The sequence below is a fragment of the Thermobia domestica genome, chromosome 3 (genome assembly GCF_964235325.1).
Source record: "Thermobia domestica chromosome 3, izTheDome1.hap1.1, whole genome shotgun sequence".
NCBI lineage: Eukaryota > Metazoa > Arthropoda > Insecta > Zygentoma > Lepismatidae > Thermobia > Thermobia domestica.
The window spans coordinates 106,949,866-106,969,419 of NC_137456.1; the positions used below are offsets into that span (position 1 = coordinate 106,949,866).

Genomic DNA, 19,554 nt, shown 5'->3' on the forward strand with positions numbered 1-19,554 from the left:
GCCACGAAGACCGGCAGCAACAATTGTTTGATGTCTGCTATTGGAATGCAACGTGGCAAGAAATGGATAACGCCAACCAATCAGAACTGTGTTTTTCGTTCCCACTTCCGGGAGCATTACTCTCCTGAGCTAGCCCTATTTTCGTTTGGTCATTTTGTGTTGACATGCTCGATGAGTCATTATTTTCCTTACTTCTATTTCCTTGTTTGTCTGGCTGCCAGACTAATGAACACTTCTATAATCGTTTTCTTAACGCATAGCAAAATTTGCGGAATATGTACGTCGCAGTTTCATTGACTTTTGCGTTACATTGCAGGTATTCAGAATCTTCCTGAATCTGGTACGGAATGACCCCCAAATGTCTCATTTTCAATGGATTGCGTCAACGTAACACTAAATTTGACTTTTTCTGTAAGGTAATCGAGAAAGCGATTCATAGTTTTTTTTTTTTTTTTTTTCATATTTTGCGTTGCGTTTATGCTACGGAATGTGGCCCTAAAACGGCCTGGCTATAGTGTGAGTGGGTAATTTTTGTTGTCATCTGCTAAAATGGCGTTAAGGAGTGAGTGTCCAGTGGTTAAATCCACTACAATATTGGAACAATTACTGGAAGAAATTAACTTTCAGCGGACAAAAGAAATGAGACAATTGTTGAAAGATGGTAAGACGATTTGTATTTTGTTGTAGTCTGATATGTTACGATTATATATAATAATAATGACAAAAGCATGGATGGTATTGGGATTGACTGTAGATTTTAGTAGTAAGCCATTATAAGCACAACAGCTGAATTGCAGAATAAATTTAATTGGTGCTGCAAAGAGATCTTTCCCATGACCTTTAAAATTGTGAGTTCGGGTTTTGATATTATACACAAGATGTTTATAAACAATGTATGGGAGTCGAACTGTGTGGCTGTGGTTTACGTCAAACCACAAGCAAGTATTGCTCGTGAGCGTATGCAAATACATTTGGCTCTTCGCAAAAGTCACCCACATTTTTCAATATTAGTGGAGAACTCAAAAGACAATGAAAAATATGACGTGCAGGTTAAATTTAGACATAACACTTGAAGGAATTTTGAAAAAATTATAATTCTTTCACTTCCTTCTTATTGCCTTCCTAAATACTGCGCTGGGCGAAAAATTATAATTTTTCCACGATTTGCGTATAAGTACAGTATCGGAACATACGTCATAAAATATATAGTACAAAAAACACAAACCAACGTGTGGCAGATCATCACTTAAAAGCACGAATGCTATCTAACCGAGTCGGGCAGGACGGAGCTGGTATGGTGTGGGTATTGTAGAGCGTTGACTCGTTTCTGTGAGTTGATGTGTATATTATGGAGAATTGCGTGCTAAAATGCTACATATAATTGTTCTAATCTAATGCAACTTCTAGCGTTTTACTTGGCGCAGCTATTGTGTCCAATAGTAAGGCAGGAATGGACTGGATAGTTACTTTTCCTCCTGATTAAGAAAGGCAGTTAAGTAGGTGGGGTGATGAATTGAGAATGTCAGATTTGAGGATACTTCATATGGCGGATATAGTATACGTAAGACCGTCTGAGTTCCAGAAGAAGCTGGACGCTCATACTTTTAGGGATTATTCATTGAGTATCTACGAACTTAGAAAGGGGGTAACAAACCCACTTTCATTTACTTATCCACTGATACGAAAATAAAAAAGAACGTACCTATTTGCCCTTGTACTTTATATGCTATAGCGCATTACTTTATATGCAACAAGGATTTTGGTCTGCATCATGATATAAATTTAAAAATATTTAACATTTTTCGAATCGAAATCAACAAAATTTATTCTAGAAAGTAAAAATAGAATGTTAAGCACATATAATGAAGACAACGCAATGATTTAATTTGGTAATGTATAAATATATAATATGAAGTATCCTCGCGCACGGAAGACAGGGGGTTCTCATGTATACTATTACCCATATGGCTACATTAAACAGAGGTTAATTTACGGAAATTGATACTACTGTAATACAAGGGATAAATAGAAGATAGTGGCAGCATTGTTATAATTCGTACCTACCCTTACGTTCAGAAGATCACTTATTATGTTCCTTCGATGTGATCGTCGTCCCATCTCTATCACCTTCTGTCACGTATGAAAGTCAGTGTCAGCACTTAAATCTTCGTAAAAGTTTCACAGGGACCACCGTATAGCGCGGATGAGTCTTTTCTTGTGTCGAAGTTTCTGAGAACATTGTACAGCCCTTCAGTCTTAATCTACGTATGTTGTTCGTCTGTCGTGAAATGTATTGCTAGGTGTTTCCACTTTCCTCCTCTACTTTGGAGCATTGCTACTTTTGACTGAATAACACATAGTCGTAGCCACTCGCCACACATCATTGTATCACATTTCCTTATCAGCTACGTAATTCTAGTAATACTGAGACGTAGCCCTCTGATATGAGATCAGTGTTGTCACTACTTTTTGTATGTTCTATAATTATAAAGGAACTCTAGCTTTTCAAGATCTCAAGAAAGTAAAGGTGGGGTTCAGGACTTTTAGTACAGAAAGCGAAGAACAAACTGTTTTTCGTGTAGCTGTTACTTCTACATTTGATTTGTAGGTCTTTTTTTTTTTTTTTTTTTTTTTTTTTTAACACAACATGCTATCTTATGTTACGTAATCATACATAAAGATATGAAATGCGTAGCTAATTCTTTCATCTGGAAGTGCACTTCTGTCGTATGAATTGTTTCTTGTGGGAGGCTTTGCAGTCGTGTGTGCAGATTTACTTTAGGAGGACTTAACTGTTACGGGTATAAATACAACATGCCAACATATACCATAAAACAACAGAGCAAAACTGGACACAAAAATCACTAATTATGTCTATCCCACTTAAAAGTTGGGCGTAGCTGGTGGTCCTGAGCGGTAGTGCATCCGTAATGAGCAGGCGCGTCAGTGATTTTGGATATATATGCGCGTAAGCGACGAAGTGGAAACCACTGTGATTCCCATGTTACTAGATGCTTTACATGTAGAAGAGATTTATTGTTACCGATCGTGACTTAAGAGGCCTCATCCCAGCGAAAATAAAATACCGCTAATTTTTCAGTAAATATGTGATATCTTCAAATAGATAAAAGACAATCGAAGTGTGGAACAAGACCGCCCTAGACAATATTATTTTACATGAGATACCATTATCACGACTCACTTACCTGCTTTCGATTTCGAACTATTTTGAAAATCGGCATTTATTTTCGCGTTTGTAAACGGTTGAAAACGGAAAGCCACTAGGTGACTTGCGATAACGGTACCTCACGCAAAATAATATTGTCTAGGACGCTCTTGTTCCATATTTCGGTTATCTTTTATCTATTTGAAGATATCACATAATTACTGTAAAATTAGTGGTATTTTAATTTCGCTGGGATGAGGCTTCTTAACAAGTAGCATTGACAAAGGAATTCAGTTCATGGACTATTACGTGATGAAAAGCATAAGTGTAAGGTTTTTTTAACGTTATTAGGTATGTCAGAGGTAAGATTCCCCATATATATTGATATATATTCATTCCATTTTGAAGTAACATTAGACATTTCTTCTGTAAATTTTACAAATCTGTGACCAACTAAGATAGTATAGCACCTCTAACATAATAGGTAGTCTGAATGGGTTGCGAACATTCATTTTGTACTGCCGATTTAAAAAAAAAAAAAAAAAAAGTGTTAAAGTAAGTTATTAATGTTTGCGGGAAACTTACATTTCATTTTTATGTTACATCAGTTTGCACGCAATGATCGTGTAAATTGACGATTTGCAGCCGAAATATTGACACACCTTCATTTTATTTCATTATAATATGAGGTAAGCCTATTTTGGTGTCCTTTCTTTTGTTTTCTTGGTTAATAATAAACTTTCCCGGCATGTTTGGTATCCCTTCTGTGGTACATTTTTACCAAGCTGTCTTCCCCTTGCTCTCTGTCGTAGCTACTAAGTGTTTTATCTCAGATCTTGAACTTTGTAAGAACCTTACCTCAGCAGTTGGCACCTTTAAACAAAATCCATTGCTAATTGAGTAGAGAAGCGAAAACTAAAAAGTCGAAATTATCAACCACTTCTGTATAATAATATGTAATGAAGTCTATGTATCGTCCGTATTCTTGGTATTTATAAGCCTTACCCATACAAATATGCGTATGCCTTACGCAATGTATGTTCTCTTTATTTTCGTTTATTAGGGGAGCACTAGTGACATCACCAAACGTGAATGAATGCTTGGTTGACTAATACACGCAATGGACAAATAATGCTTTTCGGTCAGTTTTGTTCGATTTTTTGTTATTATTGCTTTTTAAAATTTTGTGAATATTGTAATTTGTAATTGTTTGTAATTGTAATGTATTGTAATTGTTTGTTTCAGATTCCGGATTCGTTATGCTTCATGGCACCACATACTGGACTGACTTGTTTGTGAGGCATTTTTTGTTTGAAACTGATAGGAGTATAGATTGCGACGATTTATTGTTTTTCGTGCGTAAGCGACACGTTAAAGGCACATCTAGATATCTCCCAAAGTTTGAAGTAAGTCTGAAACTTAATAAATAAACATTAGGTTAAATGTAGAAGTAAGAATTGGGCGGTTCCTGGAGTCTGACAATTGGTCACAACACACAGTATGATGAAGACGCTATTCCTTAAGGCTCCTCAACGCGACAAACTTAGAACATGTAACAAGTCATCATTTATAATCGTAATGATATGACAGGATGATTTGTAACGTATGATTTCCAAATAATAAAAATAACAGTACATTGAAACATCTCTTTACGAACACCATAATACAGCCAAACTTGCTATGTCACATAGCACTTCTTTTTACGGACACGTAGAGTCTTCTCTTACCTTCAACGCTGTAGCAATCTCTTATTAACATGTAGGAATTCATCTCAGATCATACGTATGTGGCACTGAATATATTTTCTGCAATTTGAAAATAATTCTTCAATCGATCCATTTAGCCGTTCCATCAATTACAACCAAATTCCTATCAGAACCTAGTATCCATAGGTTTCTATGTCAGACAACTGTTATAAACTTTTCCTCAGTAAATTCATAAACCGTTATGATTGGTTAGTTCTGTCTACATTTTCAGTGTTTAATAATAATTCTGACTTGTTCTTGTAGAGTCACATTACTTTTAGTCAGTGTGTGAACGGACTTCTATGGAGTTGTGATATGTGTTTGAGAAGGAGATTATCACACAAACTTTATATTTTGCAGTACAATTTCCCAAATAGAAACTTCCCCCAGTGACACTTCTGCTTCTTTACAGAGAGAGAGAGATTTCCTCTTCATTCCCCAGTAATTCGAACACTGAGTACAGTATTATGGTATTAGACCATGTCAACATTTACATTTAGTAATGCATTTTCTGTATACGGTGAAAGAAGACTATTTATGTAATCTGTCTGGAACGGCTATCTCTCATTAGAACAAATAATCATGTTTTAGTGGCGTCTGTTATTGAGATTTTTTAACTGTACTTGCAGTTGATTGTATACTTGTTTGGCTAGGAACTGCATGAAAGAATACTACAGGTTTTGGTGAACAACTCTCCTATTCATTTTGTTTACAATTAGTGTAGCCATATGTCAGACGCCAACTGTCTTTAACCTCACAATAACTGAGACTTAGCTCGGAAAATGTCAGCCATGATAATTGTGTGCTGGTTGTGTACTACGCGCTGTCCAAACAGTCGATTAGCAGTGAAATGATTCATTATTGTAATCGAAAAATTCCTTAGTGATTTCCGAAGCCTATCGTACTGGTTGACGCGTACAAGATAATCCATTATGGTACTGTGAATTAACGTAATTTTTCTCCATTGTTAACGGCCCGTCAATGATAACCAAATCGTAAGTAATATTTAGTGATAATGATAAGATGACAGTTCATATGCATTTAGGTAGTTACATTTATCAAGTGAAATACTTTTGATCTCCGTAACGAATTTACTTACCTTTTTAATATTGTTAGGGGACATCATGATTTCGATATTTCGAATGCTTCAATCAGGCATCCCTCATCAGAAACAAGCGGCAACTTTTTAAAATATCTTTTCTATAAGCTCTTCACATACTAAGTATAGCAACACAGTGGAAATTAAAAAAGTGTGATAAATTGTATCAATACGGAGTAGTAAATTACAGATCACCAGTTAAAATAGAGGCATTCCCATTTTCTTTCAGCAGTCCACAAAATCATAAAATCTGTGTGCAGGATCGCATATCTTTTATGTTCTTTAAGAAATTGTAACCTGGGTTCAAGAGAAATATTTCCCAGTACTATTATGATGTGCCTCCTTATATAATAAGAATAAATAGAACTATATTAGGCATTGATAGATATTATCAATAGTTGCGTCTGGTCTTTGATTTTCAAGTGGGTACAGTTTTCATTAGCTTCCAAGTAAAAACATAAGGTATTACTACTGTAAGCCTTACCTAAATTTTGGTACTATGGTGTTAGTTCCTGAACTGAATAACATTTCAGTAAGTGAATAAAATAAAAGTGCAAGGAAAAATAATGAACCGAAATATGGTAATTAAATTAATAAATTATATATATGGCAAACGATCGAATCCAAAAGTGTGTACTCACGTAAACTCCCGACCAGTAGATAGTGGTAATCTATACCGTCGACATTTCAACGTTAATTTGTCGCCTTCATCAGTACATATCCTTAAGAAATGGACTTTTTCGAAAATTTACATGATAGAGTAATAGAGGTTATCTGTAACTTTCCTGTACTGTAAAAACAGTTTAGAACTGAGCTATCTTTTTTATTAACTATGAGCAAATGCAGAACAAGGAAGACCTGCAACAATGCTTCAGCAGCCCATCAAACGTATTTTTTCTATGGTAAATTCATAGTTAATAAAAAGACAGCTCGGCTTTAAATTATTTCTACAGTGCAGGAAACTTACCGATAATATGTCTTTAAGCAACATCGATTTTTCTCAAGCTCTCTTTTGCGTTATCATATCAAAATCAATAGTAAATTACTTTGAAAGGTGTATTGTGTACTAGATTAATAGTAGTAAATTTTATTTTATTTATTTATATGTTGAAGTGTTTTTTCTAGTATCACATGATTATTTTGTGAATTACAAAGAATATAGTGTGCAATATATATGCAATAGAACATTATTTCTAGTACTAATGTCGACTTTTGCGCCTCTCTCCTGCCAGACAGAAGTAGATGTTTTCCGTAAAGATAGTCGGAAACTTCCAATAGGAGATCCTGATGTAGATTGGGAAGAAACTGTGTACCTGAACCTCATTATTCATCAGTTTGATTATACGTTAACATTAGCAATATGTACACGGACTAGTCCCAAAGAACTTCAAGTTTTAAAACGACATTCTCAGGTATGTTACATCTATTTTTTCCCCTGGATTTAGTTCCCGGTAAAGACAAAGAATTGTTTACTTTGCATTGTTAGATATTTGGCGAGTTGCTTCAATTAAGAGTTTTGAGTTTAACGTACCACGTGCTTCAGTTAAGAGTTAGTGGAACTCTGTCTATTGTTAGTTGGGCATTAGGAACTGCGCTGCTCACGTATAAACTAATTGAACTTACGCTACATCCCTGGCCATTGTCTTCGTCGGCTGTAGCCCAGAAATGTTAGTTCCATGTTATAAATCAATTTTAAGTTAACTTTGAAATTAGTAACTAATTGCAAAGTGATATTAATTTAAAGATTGTCGAAAAGCAAAACCAACTTCCTCCTCGCAGGCCAAGCTCTTACCATAAATCCTTTTTTCTAACCATCTTCCATCCTTACCATTGTAACAGAGGAAGGACTGCAGTTTACCCTCAGTATGGCCATTACAGCTACCACAATAGTATGGTACAATTCTTGTTACTTCTAGTATTCGCAGTTTTTGCATTAATTATATTAGTGTAATTCAGAGGGACTTATATTTGGGTAGCTAGACTTTGCAGCTAGCCCACATCATCTGACAATTTATGAAAAAAAAAAAAAAATATTCTACGATGTTCAACTGTAAAACATATAATACCTACATATAAAATATGCCGGGAACCATGCAAATGTTATTGAGTAGAGTAACCTTTCTCTGCTCCCGATGACATGAAGGAATAAGCAATACATTTTGAAATTCGAGGTCTTCTCACCTCGGGAGTTTTTAGTGCGTTAACAGGTGTTTGTTGTACTATATGGTGCTAGGCTGTGGGCTAACGAGTGGGCAGTTCGAGTCTCCTCCCTTTTAGTGTAGTTTGTTCCATTTGTGATATCAAATGTTAGGATGCTTTTAGAGTATGTAACAGAAAACTTTGTTGTTCCTGAAAAATAAGGAGAATACATACAATATGTCGAGGACATCAAAGAAAGCCATTTTATCTTGCAATTTTCACACACACACACACACACACACATATATATATATATATATATATATATATATATATATATATATATATATATATATATATGGGTGATTCCACGAAAAAGGGAAATTTTCACTTGGAAAATTTTTGTTCTGTTGATGGTCGCCTATTTCGAAAAAAATATCAGATGCACTTACTACTACTAAGTGCATGTTAATTAGGTGTTCAGCAGAGCTGAATCGTTATTGGTGTAGTAAATAAAAAATAATAAACTTTTCAGCATCCACGGAGTTGAGACCATAGGTCACGGAGTTGAGATTAGTGAACATGGAGTTGAAAATTACTGTGGAGTTGAGAAACGTGATACATCTGGGTGATAAGTTTTGGCTTATAAGTGATTAAGATTATACAGGGTGCGGCACGTAAAACCGGCCCGTTGTAATATTCTGGTATATTGTGTTTTTGGCAACACTTAAATAATTACCTTCCTACCAAGAGATGGCGTGTCGAGATCGGGTCGACTTACGTGACCTGCAGCAGTCACGTGCAGCCGCAGCCAGTGAAACTTGTCGAAACCAGTTGAGAAAAAGGCCTCGTTGTGTTAAGCCGGGTGAGTGTCAGTGTGTGGTAATGCCGTATTCGATACCCGAGCGTGTTGCCATTGTTGAAGTTTCATTCTCACTGGATCTTTTGTGAAAACAAAGAATTTGTTTCGGGAGAAATTTCCAGGACGTTCTGTGCCAGCAAAAGGCACCATTCAGGAATTGATTGAAAAATGGCGGCGTACAGGATCGGTTCAAAATGCTCCCAGGAACAGACGACCATCTGTCTGCACACCTGAATTAAAGATGCAGGTGGAGGAGATAATGACAAGAAGTCCTCGAAAGTCAACCAGGAGATTGAGTCAACAGGTTCATGCGAGTGAGAGAAGTTGCAGACGTGTTTTAAGGGGACTGAAGTTAAAACCGTACCGGATAAGTACATTACATTTCATTTTATGTGTTCACTTTACGGGCCGGTTTTACGTGCCGCACCCTGTAATTGTGTACTTGTCTAATTGTCTATAATTGTCTAATTGTCTACTTCATTTGTTTTCTGAGCTTATGTAAACCGTCTGTCTTCTCTGTGTGATCAAGTCAACACGTCGAAAGTGCAATACTTTGTCAACATTTGTTAAGTGTATTTGTATATTCGGTATATATACAAGGTGTTTCAAAACAATACACACATCGTTTGGAAGCTGATTCCTGACACCAAGATAAGACGAAAAGTATAGACAACCTGGGTGCACAAATGCTTCCTTTCGGAGTTATAGGTTGCCGAAAAGATGAAAGGTCCATAGCTCCAAAACTATGAGACCTGCCGTAGTCGGGTCACGACTTCACTTAGGAACTAATATAACAATCAATCAATCAAGAGAGGAAATAAACCAATATCAATTAATATACACACCTGCTTTCCATGCGCAAAAATATTTTTCTTATTGCTTCTTTAAAAGCTTTTTGTTGGTGCGCATAACACTTATAGATTGAGACGTCAATAGGTTAAAAACAGACACCATCTTGACTTGACTGAAGTTTTACCTCCGGCTACCTGATAGCCCCAAATCTGAACTTTAGCGAAACACTCCTTAAATGGGCTAGGACCCACCAGCCGGCCTTTGAGTGTGAATGACACGTAGTCAGGGTGTCGGCTCCTACGGCCGTTGTGATGGTCTGCGCGATCAGGTTTCAGTACATCTCTACTCAAATGAGTTTTTCAGTTGCCTCACTGTGCGAAGTAAACACCATTAATTTTTGAGATTCCACCGGGAAACAAACCCAGAACCACGCACGAAAGGCGAGCGTACTAGTCACTAGACCATAAACGAGTTTATTTCTATCAATATGTTGAAAGAACAAATATTTGGAAGAGCATGTGCATAACAAACACTATAGAATTATCAACTCCGTGAACTTGTCTCAACTCCGTGGATTCCTTAGTTTTCAGATGGACATGGAGTTGAGCACCATGGAGTTCAGAAAATTGAATATAATTTATCTTTACCGGCCCACTTTTTAACCAATATATGTGAGTAATTGTGTACGAATTTTCTACTTTAAGGCGTAGGTTTCTCAAGGGAAAGAAGGTATATACCATACAAATACATTCAGTAATAAATACCATGGTGTTGAGAATCAATTAATGTACGCACCTGCTTTCCACACACAAAAATATTTTTCCTATAGCTTTTAACACATGCACACAACTTTTTCTGTTCTTCAGTCAAACACGTCTGCCTTGTCTTCTTGTGGGTGTTGCTAATGTGGACGATCATGCTATCTGTTGAGAGCAATGACAATTTTTTTTCATGCCATGGAGTTGAGACCAAATAGAGGTGACAGAAACGACGCATAGTCAAGCTTTCGAAAATAATCGTTATAAAGGTTTACTTTCCATAAAACCGAAACATTGAAGTGTTCTCTTCTATTTAATACCATTAAATGATGTTTGATTTGCGACTTCAGTTGTAATTTATTGATTAAAATTAATCAACTGTAGTCTGTGACAGCCCACGGTGTTGAGAAATCTGGGTAATAATTAATTTTTTATGTATGTTTCGTGTTATATTTGCAAACTGTTATACATGGCATATCTACTTTGTGACGGTTACTACCAAACAAAATTAAAATAAGGTAATTTTTTCTAGTAGTGGTTTGAAGAAATGCCCGTGACAGAAAATTTCCCTTTTTCGTGGAATCACCCATATATATATATATATATATATATATATATATATATATATATATATATATATATATCAGGTGTTGCAAAATAATAACTCTTGGGAGGTTACTTCTGCCACTGAGACAAGAAAAAAAGTTCTTCTGAACTTTCTGCTATCGGACATAGTTTCGGATCTACAAGGTGCCGAAAGCATGGGAAAATGACTTTCGGACGCCAATAGTTCGGAAACTATCCAACATAAAGAGGGCGGGTAAAAAATTCACTGAAGAAGTCATATCTGCTCTATTGAATTTTGTATGTTTCACAATCCTACCATGCACACGCAAGGGATTCCCTAAAGGAACATAGGGGGTCCCGGATAATCTACCAAGTGAAACTTGATCTAAATGGATATGAATTGATAGGGTTTCTACCAGGTAACAATAATTCGTTTGTATTAAGTCGATATCTGGAACAAATACAAAATGGCGGACACCTTCATGCCCGTTGTGTGTGGTTGCATAATCGCCAGGTACGGATGCTGGCCAACAGTGAAGTTCTGAGTATTAAGTGTAGCGAATTTGTACTCAAATGCTCTACAAAGACATCTGGAGTGTCGGTAGAGTACAACAGAGGAAGCAGGGTGATTCACGTGTGTGGTAACACTTAACGAAAAATGCCCAGAAATGCACTCATACTCAGTAAACGTGAGTTCAAAGCGTCGGAAATGTAAGGATTAGCGTCAAAGATATGAAAGCCATTGCCAATTCACCAATAATATTCCTTCAAACCGAGGCAATATGATGTGCACGGTTGCATACCAATAAGGATGCAACAACTGAGGCCAAGTTGAAATTGTGCAATTGGACTCACTAAGAGACTGGGTAAACTAAATGAATGTCACTAGTGAGATCGCATGATCGATATTGAAATGTGGCCAATGTGTGTGTTGATATCAACATGTAGCTAATGGACAAATGTCAACATGTCGCACTACTGTTGGGACACCGTCTCACGTGCGAAAACAAGGAAAATAACGTTGTGCATTCTGCTATTACATCTGGTGCACCTTTTGGTAGAACGTAAATAGAACACGATTATATCAATGTCCCTCTTTGTTTGGCACATTGTCCCACAGTCGACACATATGAAAAGAAATCTCTTAATGCATTGTTCAAATTCTGATGGAGAGTGAAAATAACAAACTTGTGTCATGTTCCACGTTTTCTGGGATATGACTTACTCGAAATATAGGAAAATACCTCCAGAAATTCGTATCTTACACACAGTGCACATGCCAAGACAAAGACGAAACTGAACCTTTTGGCACATTTAACACTACAGCTGGAATACGATACATATGGAAAATAAAACGACATGAGAAATAGGAAGAAACGTCTTAAAGCTCTCATTGTTTACAACTGTGCAGTAGGAGTAACAAAATAAAACACACAAGCATGTCGGGAGGCTGTACAAGGGCGCTTGCCAAACAAAGTGGGTACTCCTCAAAGAAATGAATACAGATAAAGTGAGGCTCCTTCGAACCTCACGGCTAGAGCACTCGCTTTTGCTCGCGTGGTCGCAGTTTCCAATCCTACTGGAAACCCACGGCCTCAGATTCAATACTCGAGTAGTTATTTTCCTATTTTTCGTACGTGGGACGGTGTCCCAGCAGTAGTGGTACATGTTGACATTTGTCCATTAGCTACATGTTGATATCAACACACACATTGGCCACATTTCAATATCGATCATGCGATCCCACTAGTGACATTCATTTAGTTTACCCAGTTTCTTAGTGCGTCCAATTGCACAATTTCAACTTGGCCTCAGTTGTTGCATCCTTATTGGTATGCAACCGTGCATATCATATTGCATCGGTTTGAAGGAATATTATTGGTGAACTGGCAATGGCTTTCATATTCTTGACGCTAAACCTTACATTTCCAACGCTTTGAACTCATGTTTACTGAGTATGAGTGCATTTCTGGGCATTTTTCGTTACGTGTTACCACACATGTGAATCACCGTGCTTCATCTGTTATGCTCTACCGACACTCCAGATGTCTTTGTAGAGCATTTGAGTACAATTTCGCTACACTTAATACTCAGAACTTCACTGTTGGCCAGCATCCGTACCCGGCGATTATGCAACCACACACAACGGGTATGAAGGTGTCCGCCATTTTGTATTTGTTCCAGATATCGACTTAATACAAACGAATTATTGTTACCTGGTAGAAACCCTATCAATTCATATCCATTTAGACCAAGTTTCATTTGGTAGATTATCCGGGACTCCCTACGTTCCTTTGGGGAATCCCTTGCGCGTGCATGGTAGGATTGTGAAACATGCAAAATTCAATAGAGCAGGTATAACTTCTTTAGTGAATTTTTTACCCGCCCTCTTTATGTTGGATAGTTTCCAAACTATTGGCGTCCGAAAGTTCAAGAGAACTTTTTTTCTTGTCTCAGTGGCAGGAGTCACCTCCCAAGAGTTGTAACACTTATTTTGGGAACACCCGATATAGATATATATATATATATATATATATATATATATATATATATATATATATATATATATATATATATATATATATATATATATATGGAAATAGCGATCACCTTGTCATCGGTATGAATTAATCCTCATTAGATAGCGAAAGCAAGGACATGCTTTAAACTGAAAATAAGAGGTTGAAATTTCTTATTTTATCATTTTATATGAATCAGAATTTCGATTGTAATATTCAACCATGTTTGATCTAATGTTTTATGTGAGATTGATTCCAAGTTACTCAAAGGACATAAACAAAAAAAAATTATAATCATAATATATTAATACATGAGGAAACTACTTCGTTGAATGAGTTGTATTTTATTCCTACTTTGAATCATTTTTATTAGTTTGCAACACCAAAGACTATTCAAAGGAAGAGTAAGCCAGTCTTACTTGTTCCTCCTGGTGACGGCTAACTGTTTGTAGTAGTGACAACATCCGACTCATCAACAGACCCCGCGTGGATGCTAATGCCCTTTTTACAGTTTCACTGCTGATAAGAAAAAATGGTTATGTTTCGAGGCGAACTGTATCATTCATTATACATTTGTATAGACAAAAGAAGATAATGCGTGAGGTTCCTTGAAGATCGTTTCACAGTTAATAGCAGTTAGAAAATTTTCCATTTTAATCGGCGTAGAGCTGTGATGTGTAATGAAGGTGAAAGCATCAGTCAATAGAGAGTGAAATGCACTTGCTTCAGTTGACAGATTTTCTATGATGAAGACTCAGTGCTAGAACTGTCACCTCCAAATAGCGGTGTATGTGTTTTATGTCGGACCATACATAATGTACTTCGTATTTGTAAATGTACAGCTTTCTCTTTTTTAGTGATTATATTGATTTATAGAATCGTAACCTGCTAAGCACTGGAAGACCACTTTAAACAAATATCGAGAAATCGAAGGAATCTTCAAACCATATTCATAATGTACCAACTTTTAACAGTTTCAATCCTACTATAGTTCCGGAACGAAGGCTATAAACTTTCGTTAAATCCGACTGTCGTTCGGGAAGGACACGACCATTTAATATTTAAAAAAACAACCAAAAATGAATTTTGTATGCTTTTTATTTGAGAAAGTAATTTTGAATGCTTTGTGGATTATCTGCTGGCAAACCTGATCCAAGAATGCCTTTCAGTCATTCTACAAAGAGGACTGAAGAATATGTATCATTTATCATTCACATCCCTCAAACATTATTACTTTTCAAGAAATTAAGTTATTGTTTGCAGTAATTATTTACATATATCTTGTACTTAAACCGGCATTTTTTTTTTTTTAAGCAGACTGGTGCTTTTACTTTCATTTCTGAAAGTTTCAACCATTTAGAATAAAAGCCTAAGAAGATATGATTTTTTTAATAACACTTATTTTCTCCAGGACACAGGACTTTGTCAATTTAAGTACCCCTAGGATCGAAAGTGTTAATAATGTACGAGCAGAGTGCCTACCCAACCGCGAAAGCCGTGGATTTCTTATGCAATGATAAAAATGATTTAAGCCATGAATTTCGTTATTAAACGTAGAAAATTTGAAATTGATAGAAAAAAACTTATCGGAAGAAAATAAAAAATAGTTTAGAGTCGCAAAATTGTGTTTTGGGAGTATTCCGAAGTAAAAATATTCGAATTCAGCAAGAAATTCAAATCTTAAGGAGAATATTTCCTTCGAGGCTATGTAAATAGATTTTGTAAATGAATTTTGTACGCCATAAACTTGACAATTAAATTAGACAGTCAAAAATTAGAAAGCTGTGAACGATATAACTGAAAATTCAATGTAAAACCAATGTTTAGCAGTGGGTGTAATTTTATTATTCTACAAACATAGACAACTTCAGTTATACATAATTCATATAAAATATTATTAGACTACATTATAAACGTCTTACAAAACTTACTCAGCTCAACAAGTTTGTATTTCTCGACTGTTACTTACCGATCTCCGCGCCGCATACTTTTTATAATGTGGCGTGAAAAAAAAAAAAAAAAATCATGCTAAACAAATTGTAACCGAGAGGAAAAGTGAGCGTACAAATCCCGTAGCATGGTATGGGGAAAAATTGCTTCCTATGCAAACCAACAATCTTTCGGAACGGATGAAAATAAGTTCAGATCGATGCTTATATTTGTGTCATTTTTGAATCGGCGATCTGTTGAGAGTTCTACTGCCTGCTGAGCACATGTTTGTTGAACCTGCTGTGATTTTCTTTCACGAATCATAATGTAGAAAGGTAAACTTTATATTTCGTTTAACTTCTAATTCGGTTATTAAAACGACGCATTTCGAATACATTGTAATGCCAATGAGATTATAATAGTATATGTTGTATTTGAAAACTAGAAATATTGTTATTGGTGCGTATTGGTTATAATAACGACTTCATTATTCGAAATATATATCGGTGTTTTGGTTGTGATGAAGTGATGCATTATTGTAGAAGCTATGTTATAAAATGTCTGTCCAACTCAAATTGAAACATAAGTTCAATAACAATAACTAAAACTTTTCTGACCAGAGTATATATATATACTTATTTATTAAAACTAAAATACGGTGTATTTAAGTTTTAATAAGTAAGTTTATATACTCTGATCAAAAGAGTTTGTTATAGTAAGTTCCTGAGTCGTGATGGGTAGAGCATCAGGTTTAAGTATGTATGCAAATATAACAATAAAAAGTATTATTAGTGCTAATATTATTTGGCATATTTTATTTTTTTTAAAAATACGAAATTGGGGTATCAAAACACAATAAATAATAATTTGTATTTCGTTTTCAGAAAGTTTATGCATCTCCAAGTAGAAGAAGAATGGATACAAAAGGTGAACTAGAGGAGATGACGTATCCACATGTGTGTTTCATGGTCGATAATTTTGATGAGGTAATCGAAAAAAAACTCCTGCATTAGAGTTATATTTTATGTATTTTCCAAACATTTTTTAATACAAGTAAGATAAAAGCAGGTGTTCGAATCAACAACTTGTTAAGATCTTGAGTAATGATTGTTGTTATCAATGGCAGCCGATGATAAGTTTGATTTATAATAATAAATATCTGCGGCCTACATTTAAGTTGTGCCAATTTAATTATATTCATTATACTTTCATTATCCGTTCATGACTTAACGTTTGTATTGGTTCATTCTATAGCTAAAGCTTTTCGCTAAATTGAATGACTTAGGGGCAATGAAGAATATAACAAATGTAGAAAATTAGGTGCGCAGTATCTACAAAATGCTATTAAATAAATTAAGAACTGTTTTCAGACTTTTCCTTATAGATCAGAAACCTTGGTTCGCAGTTTGTAATAATTGCCGGGCACTCAAATTTCTCAATTTAGATTCGTCGGTCTGTCTCCTGCTCAAAGGAGTGGCTCGTTCACCATATATAATATTTTTTTCAAAGTTTTTATGTAGATACTGTTTGACTCACTTTTCTAAATTTTTGGTGTTCTTTATTGTCTTCAAGTTGATCACCAAATTCAAAAAGGTAGGAGTAAACTTAGCGAAAGCCCTAAGATGCAAAGCAAGGGAACAAGTTATACACATAGGCATGCAATCGTAAATACTCGGCTGTTTTGGGAATGCTGCGTAATAATAAGTTTTCTTTTTTATGAAGTCAGAAGGAGTAAGAAACTATTTTCCTTTATAAATAGTAGGCGTATACTTCACATTCAAAACGTAATTTAGAAGTGAGGCTGGTGAAGGTAGCAGGCATGCAAACTAATCAGTAAACCCAATATTTTTGACAAAATCAGTATTTCGTCAATATTTTTAGAATAAGTCTAATAAAGTCAGTATTTCAGACTCTTTGGAAGATTAAACGGAAAATTATCAATTATTAAATAACGGTTTAAATGTTTTATGTGGTCTGATCCAAATGATGAAGCATAACAATAACAGACCTTTAAGTGCTCAATATGTTGTCGAGTTACAACTTGGCAGCAGCACTTGAACAATACAGTAGTCCAAAAGATTTGCACCATACACTGCATCCGTGAATATATAATAGAAATTGTTAGTGTGATTCTAATTGCAGTGGTTAAAAATATTTTGTAATGATAAAATTAGTCACAAATATGTCACTATCATGCTTTCAATAGCTGCAAATATCATACGCATTACAAATAGCGCAATAGTCGCGGCAAACTTCACTAATGCTTCACTTGACTTCGATAGCATTTGTAGCTACGTGACAGCTTTTTTACCTACATTTTGTAATACTTGTTATAATATATTTGGGTTCCGCAAACAAACAAATCAAAATCTATTGATACCTTTGATTAGTCACATGACAGTATCTAAATCTCACGCGCTTAAACACGAGATGTACAAAGAAACAACACCAGAAAAATCCCCTCTGGACGTAGGGAAAAAACACTTTGAACCAAACATATTAGGTTCTAGGGAATGATAATTTTGATGTGTGTGCGTAACACAATTTGTGCCAAAAAAGTTTGTAAGGCCGCTTTTCTTCATCTCTGGCTCCTGACTTGAGGTACTATCCTAGTATTTGCCTGGCATGTTTTGAGGGAAGTTAAAAAAAAAACTTGCCAAAACTACTGGCCCTTGAATCCTTAGTGTAATAGGGTCTACTTCCTCCATTCGAGAAATCGAAATATACGCTAGTGCAAAATCTGTGACACGAAACACAAGTGGGTCTTCACGGATTTCCTTTGTGACAAGGGAATTCCATAATTTCCTTCCAAAGGTGTACAATAGAACATAAGAGCTTAAGTGGTATTTTAAGTAGGAATACTGCTCTATATGCACGTACAAAATTTAATAAAACCCAGTTTTGCCCAATAAAAACTTTAGATTAATTATTTTGAAGAAATTCGTCCAAAATAGTTCTTCCTGAATAGAGATCCCAAAAACAATGGAATGAACCCTGTGACATAATCTGACTGTATCTTAGAGGCGAGCTTAGTCCTTTTGTGAAAGTTCAATATTAGTGTATTTGGAAGATTGGGTAACTTCTTTATATAAAGTTTGTTATATATAAACGATAAAAACTTGTACGTGCTTTTATTTCCATTTACTTTCGAGGTACATATATGCTCTGAGGAAAACTGATAGTATACGATTTGCCACGAATCCCTATTCGTATGATCTATAGACCATGCATTCATAAACCATAATCAAACGATTAGTGAGCAATTGACTGCTCTGTAACGTAGTTGTAGTCTTAATATTGGAAGCTTACCTTTTCTTTTTCTTTCTTTCTTTTTGGCTTTCATTATAGAGGAATCTAGTAATTTGAAGTCTTGCGAAGTTTCTTTGTCTTTAGATTGAAAGATATTCATAAAATATACAATAAACAGCAAAAAGTGGTACCAATAACCCTAAAACTTGTTGTAATTATTTCTGTAGGATATTTAAAACATGCTTTTCTTCAAGACATTTAGTGGTCTAGTCCAAACGGACTTATTAGCCTGTTAGTTCTCTTTGTTTTCGTCATATACTCAAAGATTTCTGGAGATGTCTATAGGAAATTTATAACAAATGAAGATCGGATTCATGTTGCGAAGTGTAAAAACGATTGAAATAACACAATTCCGTTTCTCAACTTGGTAACCAAGACCCAATGGCATGGACATATATATCTTTAAATCCAGAACTAAGAGCCGCTTTTGATATTTCGCTGTTTCGAGGAGTGAGACAGCATGGAAGCTTCAAGAGAATTTCCTGGAGCTAACAGTTATTCTACATCTATTGTTACACGTGGAAGGGAGAAAAGAATAAAAAATATGGTTAACGATTTGTAGGTAGTTAACATGTTAAAATTACAATATTTATACTAGTGTGTGAGTGGCAAACAAAAATATATATTTGGTTAGGTATGGAGTTGAACCTCCCTTTTTAGGATCAAGGC

General features: G+C 35.4%; 1 protein-coding gene across 2 annotated transcripts in view; it reads left to right on the forward strand.

The window, feature by feature from the left end:
- Nucleotides 1-503: 503 nt before the first annotated feature.
- The window catches only part of LOC145680648 (uncharacterized protein KIAA0930 homolog), a 42,045-nt gene continuing 22,994 nt past the window's right edge, over nt 504-19,554 (forward strand). For both annotated transcript variants that reach the window (XM_081751357.1, XM_081751358.1), the window contains exons 1-4: nt 504-661; nt 4,412-4,572; nt 7,243-7,422; nt 16,461-16,562. In XM_081751357.1, coding sequence (XP_081607483.1) covers nt 550-661; nt 4,412-4,572; nt 7,243-7,422; nt 16,461-16,562 — 555 coding nt within the window. In that variant the 5' untranslated portion in view covers nt 504-549. The remainder of the gene's footprint in view (nt 662-4,411; nt 4,573-7,242; nt 7,423-16,460; nt 16,563-19,554) is intronic.